The sequence below is a fragment of the Phyllobates terribilis genome, unplaced genomic scaffold (assembly GCF_046119375.1).
Source record: "Phyllobates terribilis strain yellow unplaced genomic scaffold, ASM4611937v1 Scaffold_8__6_contigs__length_399053987, whole genome shotgun sequence".
Lineage (NCBI taxonomy): Eukaryota > Metazoa > Chordata > Amphibia > Anura > Dendrobatidae > Phyllobates > Phyllobates terribilis.
The window spans coordinates 288,970,261-288,980,848 of NW_027362768.1; the positions used below are offsets into that span (position 1 = coordinate 288,970,261).

Here is a 10,588-nt window from a genome sequence, read left to right on the forward strand (position 1 = left end):
GGAGTGACATCCTGAATGGGGCATTATATGGGGGGAAAGTGACATCCTGCATGGGGCATTATGTGGGGGCACAGCCTGCATGGGGCATTATATGGGGGCCAGTATCCTGTATGGAGCGTTATATGGGGGCCAGTATCCTGTATGGAGCGTTATATGGCGGCCAGTATCCTGTATGGAGCGTTATATGGGGGCCAGTATCCTGTATGGAGGACTATACTGTCCGGTTTGCACTGTGCGCTGCGAGGATTTGCCGGTTTCTGAGCTTTTGTAGAATTTACAATAGATATCCCTCATGTAATGTAAGAAGTGAAATCTTTGGCATTGTACTATACCTATATATTTCTCTGCTGTATCTGTGCATCATGAATCGTGGCATGTGTTAAAGGGGCCCACTGAGACTCTTTCGCCCAGGGCCCACAAAAACCTGGAGCCAGCCCTGCTCGCCCACACCAAGCTCTCCATGTACGTCGTCTATAGAGAGTGAGCTGCTTATCACAGGAGGGGGCGAAGTCGGACTAGCATGCACACACTGCTATAGCTGCTCTAGTCTGGCAATAATAATCACCAGGTGATAAAACATTCAGTGTAAGTAAACACCAGCACACAGCTTCACATGTGACGCATCGTTGAAATCTGTGTTTTAACCCCGACCTCATTCTGTCCCCAGATTACATAGCAAAAACCTACTGACAGATTCCCTTTAAAAGGTGCACAAGAACTCCGTCAACTATGTCCTTGTGCTCATTCAAAAAGACAGTCAAACCCGCAAAGGACAGCAATCATAGTTCATTTGAACTTGATTTGTCTTATTGTAGTGAATCTTCTCATCCAACTACACAGATTATATTCTATACTGATTTTTATTATTATTTAACTATTGATCAGCCTTTGTAATGTTATGAATCTTTGTCATATACTTCATTACTTTATTTTTCTTCCTTCTATCTTTAACACCAGGCTGAAAGTGCTAATTTATCTGCCTAGTTCATGCTGTCTTAGAAACTGATTTGAACTGCAGGTCTAGCAAAGATCATTTGTCAGAGTCCGCTTCTCTGCTCACTTCTCCCATGCTCAGTCAGGGAGAGAGTTTCTAAATAGTGAGATGAGCATAGAAGCCTACACAGGAGCAGGGATTTTGCTAGATCTGCAGTTCAAATCAGCTACTAAGACAGCAAGTACTAGGCAGATAAGCCAGCACTTTCAGCATGATTTTAGAGATCAAAGGAAGCAAAATAAGATAATACATTATATTACAGAGATTAATAACTTTCCAAAGGCTGATCGGTAATTAAATAATAAAAAAAAAAGTTTATTTACTCTTTTAATAACTTCTTTAAAGTAATAGAAATATTAACCTATATCACTGATTTAAAGGCTTTTCCAGGAATGATTATGTAATTACGGATGCTGCTTAGACTTGGATTTAGTTTTTGGTTAGTTTTCACTCCATATATATTTTTTTAACTTGTTTAATAAAATAAGACATCATGAGGAAATAGGAAGCAGATTTTATAATACGGTCACTAGAACAAATACTGCCACCATTATAGGGTATCATGCAGGATTAGAAGACATTTCTGCTTACTTCTGAAGGTTTGTTTCAAACAATCACAGCGACTCTAATAGGATAAGACACCCGGCGTGTGACATCAAGGATCTCTAGATCCCTTTAAATCATTTGTTGAAAAAAAAAGGTGTGCAGACACTCCATCCACCGTGCAGCATCCCAGGGGAAAGATGTGGATGCCACTTTGAAAATTTAGTCGAAAATCGAGTATCTTGACTTTGTACAGTATGCGGCATTGTGCTCGCCAGTCTTAATGAAGGGCTTGCTAGAGAGCGATGTGCTGAATTTATTAAGAGGCGCACACCACTTAATGAATTTGGGGCATCTTCTCTGTGGCAATGACCGGAGTATTTCTAGCATAAGAAATGTGACACTTTTAATGAATTTGGCGGGCGGGGGTAGCCATGCCCCTCCCAAGCTCTGCCCATTCTGGCATGGCATGAAAATGCATAAATGTGCTACATTTTTGCACAATTCTTCAGTTTTCTGGCATACAAGATTGATAAATCAAACACAAAAAAAAGTGACTTATTTTTACCAATTGATTGTATCTGATTGTTTGAAGTATTCAGTAAGAGACATTTTTATATCATTAAAAAAATTGGCTTTTTATGTGCATTTTTTTTTTTTTTTTATAAATGTATGCTTCTTAAAACAGTGCCACACCTGACCACAGGTTGTGTGCAGTATTGTAGCTCACAACCAATCAATTTATTAGAACTCAGTTGCAATGGCAGACTCAACCCGTATTTAGAGGAGATTAGTTGAGTTTTTCCTTTAACTCGAACATGTTCTGAACATATTTATTATATTGTTGTGGGACTCATGAGAAAGGCCTCTACTGTGACTTTCCATTTAAGGGTTTGTCTGGGACTTTAACATTAATGGCCTATTCTTAGGATAGGTCATCAATCTCAGATTGGTGTGGGTGCGACACCCAGCACTCGCCGATCAGCTGTTCCCTGTGTCCGTGGCTGGAATTGCTCATTTGTGGAGCTGAATGCACAGCACAGCTCCAGCAACTCTATAGTGGCCGTGGCCAGGTACTGCAGATCCGCCACCTCCAATCAATAAAGGCAGATGTGCAGTACCTGGCCGAGGCCACTATTCCTTAGACAGAGCTGTGCTGTGCAGCTCTGCAACTGAGAAGTTCTGGCTGCCGCCAAATCAGCTGATGGGTGGGGTGCTGGGTGACGCACCCCCACCGATCAGACTTGTCTTAAAGTAACGAACAACCCCTTTAAAATACTAAATCTTGTCTCCTGTGATTCAAAAATGTGTCCAAGTTACTTTTTGAAACATTTTAAATTCTAAGTTACTGAAATAACATGTAAAGGCAAATTGTCTAGTTCTTTCAAGAAAATAGCCTGGACTTGAAGGTGAATGACATTATATGCATTGATGGGGGTCTACCATACTGAGAAGGTGAACTAATTTTAGAAAAGAATCTTAAGAGGGCGATAATACAGTATTCTCCATGGCTTTAACTGGCATGAAGAGCTTTCAGCAAACCTACAAATGGCTTAGAATGTTCCCTTTCAAGACGCTACAAAATTGTTGTGTTGCACGGAAAATATCTGCATTCCAGCAGATGTGTGGGAAGGTGTACTATACACCCCAAGAGGACCTGGCAGCAATCCTAAGGGTATGTACACACATTAAGGATTTGCAGCAGATTTTTCTGCAGCAAAAACTAGTGTGCTGCCAGGAAAAATGCTGTATAAAAGCATAGCAGAATACTCAAAGAATTGACACGCTGTAGATATGAAAAAAACGCTTTGATGGCTCAATTCCGCAAGGATGAAAGAAGCAGCATGTGCGTAAGATTTCAGAAATCTCATTCACTTTGCTTGTAGTGTAAAACGTTGTGTTTTTTCCACAGCAAAAAACTCGGCAAAAGCTCAGTGTGTGAACAAGCCCTAAAATGTATTTATTTTTTTTTAAATGAGAAAATACTTGCATTCCGCATAGAATAAGTGTTTGGTACATCTTCTCTTAGACCTCTGCTTTGTGCTGTTGCTCAGTTATTTAGTCTAAATATTATGAATAATGTGACAACTGGGCGTTACTATTGTTGGGTGTGTCCCTACACAGTCAGCACTGATTGGTTGTCTGTCCTGTGTAGGGACATGTCCCCAACTGGTAACTCCCAGTTGTCAAAACAGATTTTTACTGAAACAGCCATGTCAGAAGTGGTCATAAGTGCTCTGTCCACTATTTAAAGGGGTGGTACAGGAATAGTAAAAAATGGCAGTGTGTGCTATTGAAGCTCAGACCTACTCACATCAATGGTCCGGATAAGGTCCGACACTGTTTCTGGAAGAAAGTAGCCATTCTTTTAAACTCTTGTACAACTGTTTCAGGGGTCAAACTTTAACACATTTTGTAAAATCACATGTATTTTTTTTTTTTTTTTTTAAATAAAACTAACAATGAAAAAAATTTAAATCCGGACACCACCCATAAATATGAGATGGCTTGCCGGTCCCACCGACTTTTAGCTTGTGTACAAGGGGCCTTTAAATAAGAGGTTCCTGTATGGGAGACTATTAACTCAACATTTTCTTAATTGGGTATTTAATTTTTTTTTCTTATCCAGTTATCTGCTTTATAAATTCTAAATGATTAAGGTGAGAACTTTTTTTATTATAATTAGTAAGGAATAAACTAGTACGGTAATCTTTTTTTCAGAAACGAATGAGATTAAAAAAGGTATAAAATGTCCCATCTGATCTTCTAAGTGCTCATTTTTTAAATAATAAAAGCTGTAGTATTTCTCCTATAGACATAAGTAAAGACGCAGAAGTGGAGGATTCCGTGCAGCTTTGTATGAAGCATAGCGAGCTTCCAAGGTTCCTTCAGCCTTAGCTTGATTTTCAGCAGAAGACTAGAGCCTATTTATAACCATGGCACTATTTGTTGGGAATGAACGTCTTGTTTAGAACATAATTCAGAGTAATGAAGTCTCCATTACATGCTGGAACCACTGCCTTGTGTCACTATTTATCCTGCAAGATGGCAGTTATGTAAAAGATGCAGACTAATATGTGTACATTGCTGATTATACAATATATATATTTTTTTTTTCCCAGGATGCCCCAATTAAAAAGAAGAGACCAAAGGTGAAGGAGGAAGATCTCAAAGGAGCCAAAGATAAGCTTGGGAAACAAACACCAATCAAATCTAAAACATACCAAGTTATGAGAGAATGTGGTAAGTATGAGCCGTGTAGACATCATAATGCATACCGATCAATCCTCCGGTCATATAGTGTAACAACCTGTCTAGTCATCATAAACATTGTGTGATAAGTGGTGTCTAATAATCTGAGCACTGGATCTGGTTTATCATCCTACAACTTTATATTTTCAGTCTTATTATTGTGCTTGCTTACATAGCGCCATTAATTCCACAGCTCTTTACAGACATCATCATCACTGTCCCCATTGGGGCTCACAATCTAAATTCCCAATCAGTATGTATTTGGAGTAGTCATCTGAAGCAAATGTTTAATTGTTGTAATAGTTTTAAATGTAAAAACAGTATCTTTGTAATAAATAGACACTGTTAAGGCAGAAAGAAATGCCCAAGAATTCGATCTTTTATGACTTTTACCATATTTATTGTGTGTTTTGGACATTTTCTGCACCTTGTCGGACTACTTTGCATAGCCTCGCTGAACAGGGTAATGGCTTAATATGAAGCTATGAAAGCTAAAAAAAAAGGCTATATTCTGGCAAAAAAAGTTGGCCAACTAATAGGAGTGGTTAAGTTTGACTATAGAGTCTTAAAATACGTCAGATTTATCCAACAGCTATGAACCACTATGATAAATTCTCAGACTGTCTAGTGTTAAATTTGCACTGTATTGATAAATATACCCCAATTTGTGGTGTTGACAAATCTCATGTAGAGGCTTGTCTCCATGGTAACAGACCACAAACAAACCCTATGTAGTCAGATTTCGCAACCATTCTACTTTCCATTTACATTCATTCAGTAAGTCAGCAAAAAAAAAGGAGGCGGAGGAAGTTATAATTCAAGAGCATCAACAAGCTCCCCATACACTTTACACCATTTATCAGTATCTATGCCAAAATGTAAAAATATTGAGAAAAGGGGACATGGTTATCCTATCGGAATTACGACATGTCTGATTGCATTTCTACATAAAAGTTGCATATTCTACACATAGCTGTGACAGTGTTGTTGTCCTGTTGATTTATGGACACAATAACACCCTATAATGGCTGAAGCTGAAAGACTATGCTGACTTTTTAGATATTGATATGTATATTTATTTTTTTTTGTCCTATTTGCAGAACAAGCCGGAGGTTCAGCCCCATCTGTCTTTAGTCAGACCAGAACAGGAACAGAGACGGCCTTTGAGAAGCCAAAAGAAGCCCCAGCAAAAAGTGTGTTTGGATGATGCGTTACAGAATGGAGCGTGTGCACAGTCTTACACTCTACAATTTTCTACCATTTGCTTTTGCTGTAGCTTGTAATTTTTGCTTATGAATGTAAATGCATTTTTTTATGATTGATCGCCTCTTTCCATGGCCCCCAAATGGTGATCTACCAGCAAAATCAATCCTAAAGGAAAATCATATTTAATGTTCTGGAAAATTATTTTTATTCTGAACCATCAAACTGAATATTGTTTTAGTTTAGAAAATGAATGAAGTGTGCTTAGAATAATGTATAGACAATAAAATGCATTTGGGCCCCCACCAATTTATAGACTTTAATAGATAATTAACTGTCCTGAAAAACTTTTTAAATATTTCTTGTGAGCAGGATTTTGCTACACCCTGATGTAGAGGCAGTGACCCTGATTACAATGACGTGTCACTTGATAGGCTGCTTGCTGTAGTTTTGATAAAATTGCTGTTTTATCTGCTGCAGACCTAGCAGTTTTCTGAATGCTGAGCTCTGTATAACCGCGCCCACACCACTGATTGGCCGCTGTCTGCCATGCAGTGTACAGAGAGCTGCCAATCAGACGTGGGGGCGGGGTTGGACACCTGGCAGCAGGTTTATTAGTCCTCTAATGATAATCTCCTTCTGATAAAACTGTGATTTTATCAAACCTACAGGGAACAGGATAGTAAGTGACACATCACTGGAATCTGGGTCTTTGCCTCTACATCATGCTGCAGTCAGATTAGGGGGCAAAAACCTGGTGACAGATTCCCTTTAAGCAGTCCACTTGTTGAGCTACTTACCGCATAAGCACAAGGCGCGGAAACATCCACTGGCTTTGTCTTGCTTTTCAACCATCATTTTTTTTTCAGGCTATAGGTCTACTCCAATTGTAAAAGCATTTCCAATGCCAAAGATATCTGGAATCTGGTTATGGTCGACACATCCACTTTGTAATTTTTTATACAAGTGAGCCTTAGGCTGGAGCTACACAGAGACCTCGGCCATGACACAGGTCGCCCGGTCAGTGATCACTGTACAGCACTACGTAATGTAACTAAATGGGGGCACACTGCGACCCACAAAGTACCACATCTGACAAGCCACAAAAAAATCTTAACTGGTTGTGACTTCTTGTGAATTATATCTTGTAGCACTTTGAGGACCTCAATGCAATTCCATTTATTTGTATGTAGCATAATGCTTCACCGTGTAGCGTCATGTTGTACATACAGTCTGATCTGTGGACAGAAGGTTATAGAGATGAAGCGGAGCAGAAAATATATAGGATTGTTAAAGCAGATTCAGTGTAACTTGTATTTTATTCATGAAAATCCCTGATGTCTGTATGTAGGAGTCCAGTGGGCGGTCCTAATAGTGATTGACAGTCTTCCCTGTATAATTGTGATTGTAGAGACATATGTCAATTATACAGGGAAAACCGTCAATCACACAGCCCTCTGGACTCCTGCATACAAACACCAGGGATTTCAATGAATAAAATGCAAGTTTTACTGAAACTTTTCCCACAAAAATGTATATGAATCTGATCAGCTCCTCCGGCCCTATAATATCCTGCCTGCAGGTCAGATGCCATTTTCAGCACGACAGGTTCCTTTTAATGTAACTATTATGATACAAAGATCTTACTCATGTCCAGGTTGTGTTGTGTTTTGTTTTTTTTTTTCTACCTGTTAATAAATCAATAAAATGGTACAATTGTTACTTACTCAGACTTTTTGGGTCTATATATATGAATGTGTGTGTGTGTGTGTGTGTCTATGAGGCATCCATAGTGGTATATTTGATTATTTTTAGATTATTCGATAATTTTTAGAACAAGTCATCAGGATTATCAAGAGAGAGATAATCGTGATGACTTTATTTTTAGATTATTTGATAATTTTTAGAACAAGTCATCAGGATTTTTACCCAAATGGGGGAAACCCCATATAATATCCCTCACTATAAGGCTATAAAATTTAACTTTTATTCATTATCTCACTAAAATTTAGAAAGGGTATTAAAAGGTTGCCCCTAATCTACCCAATCATTATATTCATATGACCATTTATATATGTTCTGATGACACCATTGGGTGTCCTCCATTTATGGTAGGACAGGATGAAGTCAAATGGCACACGTCCCCCCCCAACATGTTTCACCCATTCCATGATGATGCCGCTAAAGCGGTGAAACATGTTGGAGGGGGGGGGATGTGTGCCATTTGACTTCGTCCTGTTCTACCATAAATCAGGACACCCAATGGTGTCATCAGAACATATATAAATGGTCATATGAATATAATGATTGGGTAGATTAGGGGCAACCTTTTAATACCCTTTCTATATTTTAGTGAGATGATGAATAAAAGTTACATTTTATAGACTTATAGTGAGAGATATTATATGGGGTTTCCCCCATTTGGGTAATAATTTAATAGACATCCCTCTGGGCTATTGTTAATCCTCTCTTGTTTTTGGTATTAAGTCATCAGGATTATTGAATAATCTAAAAATAAAAGTCATCAGGATTATATCTCTCTCTCTCTCGATAATATTGATGACTTGTTCTAAAAATTATCAAATCTAAAAATAATCCAATCCACTATGGATGCCTCATAGCAAAGTGATTGGTTTAAGATTAAAGGTCTCTTGATTTATTTAACTCATCGTGGGAATGTGGCCTGAACCTGACAAATCGCAAGAGTGAAAGATGTTAAAGGGAACCTCTCATTGGATTCATTCTGCCCAAACTATGGACCGCATGAATCCGAGCCTGACTGTGCCACTGCAGCCAGATATGTTTTACTCTGAAACGCTGCAGGGTTTTGGAGAAAACAGTTTGAAAAGTTGGCTTGGGAATATATGGAGAGACCTGACTGGTCTGAACTTTCCCACCTGGTTTTGTCCCGCTTCAGCTGATTGACCGGTCTCTCTCATATATGTACACAGGAAAAGACCTATCAATCAATTGAAGTGGGGCGGTGAGAAGCCGGATGGGGACCTCACTGGACTAGTCAGGTCTCTCCCTATGGTCCCTGATGGACTTTCCAAACTGTGTTTTCTCTGAAACACTGCAGCATTTTAGATAAAGCCATACGTGGCTGCAATAACACATCCGGGTTCTGATTCATTCTGCTGTGGTGTGGGCAGCATGAATATAACTTCAGTTTCCCATTAAGACAAAAAAAAAAGCATATCCAGCAGATCTTTCCACAAATGCCATCCATCATTTTAGCGTTTTATTATTTATTTTTACTGGATTTTGCGAGATTGTACGACAGATTGTATACCTTAACCCAGTTCACTAAAAGTTAAGGGAATGTGATTATCTAAAAGAGGAACGTGAGTTAATTCTGGGAGGTGGCGCCCACCAGAATTTGTTTAAACCATATGGTCACCTGAAAATATTCTCAATCCCCCTCTGTGTGCTGTAAAGATCAGCGTCCAATGTGAAAGAACTTTGTAGCTCTTTTTTTTTGTTTTTTACTTGCTAGGGTGCATCTACCCAGCTGATGCTCATGAAGAGCAAGGTATTGGGAGACAGCAAAGTTTGCAAAACATATTTACAGGCTGATGTGTATATATTCCTAGCTTGGTGGATTGTTGCTGTGTGTCCAAAAAATGCCTATGCACCAGTAAGATATCAGAAGTATTTTCAGCGTGGGAAAGTAAGAGCAAGGAGGAAGAGTTGTATCTGGGGACATAGCCATAGTCAAGCGTAATGGTTCATGCAAGTCTCCCCTCATCTGGAACAGATTAGTTGTGCTTAATTCCCCATGTTATGGGTAATTTTAGTTATGTTCGGATGAGATTTATCCTCTGTGTTTTATCTTTAGGGTCAGTTTTAGGTGCACAAGGCTATTTTCTCTCCATATAAGAACGACGGTCCAATTATTCTGATCAGACTCGGTTCAGAGGTTGATCAGAATGGCATCACTTTTCTCGGAGGTGGAGAGAATTTTATTTTATTTTTTACACCCTCTCTATTCTGTCAATCTGTTAAAATAGTATCGCACTCTGATGTCATCAGAGTGCGGTCCGATGTTTTTCACAGAGCTTGCCGATTTTGAGCCGACAAACAGATCAAAATTGGATGAGTCTTAGATTTTTTTTTTTCCTTGGACCCCTCAATCTGAGGAAAAAAAAATCGGAGATGTGCACAGCCCCATAGAATATCATGCATAGAAGTGCTGTCTATCAAAACCATGGATAACACTCGTCTGATATAATTGGTCATTTGCATGAGCCTTTACCCTGAGAAACAGGGTGTTTGATAGTCCTTAAACACTTTATCCAAAACTATGGTTGGTGTGAAATCTTGGGTATTGCATAGGCCCTTGTGTTATGCCTGTTGTGTCATAGTTTAGTTGAGAGCAGAGAAATGTGTACTATATCAGATTCTCAAATGACTGTTCAAACCAAGCACAGGACCTCGGTGCACTCTTGGTGTGGCCAAGCCGTTGAGTGCACCTTCCCACCTACTTGTTTTCCATTAATCTCCCCAATCTATTGGCTCCTGTAAAACCCAGAGCTGTCAATCATGGAAGAAGAAGGAGGGCTAAGATAGATGCAAAGGAAGTAGGTGGGAAGGTTT

At 39.1% G+C, this 10,588-nt stretch overlaps 1 protein-coding gene across 2 annotated transcripts in view; it reads left to right on the plus strand.

Moving 5' to 3' along the window:
• LOC141157299 (musculoskeletal embryonic nuclear protein 1-like) overlaps nucleotides 1-7,718 on the plus strand; it is a 51,146-nt gene extending 43,428 nt beyond the window's left edge. For both annotated transcript variants that reach the window (XM_073644363.1, XM_073644362.1), the window contains 2 exons: nucleotides 4,660-4,780; nucleotides 5,890-7,718. In XM_073644363.1, the coding sequence (XP_073500464.1) occupies nucleotides 4,660-4,780; nucleotides 5,890-5,996 (228 nt within the window). In that variant the 3' untranslated portion in view covers nucleotides 5,997-7,718. The remainder of the gene's footprint in view (nucleotides 1-4,659; nucleotides 4,781-5,889) is intronic.
• Nucleotides 7,719-10,588: the final 2,870 nt, after the last annotated feature.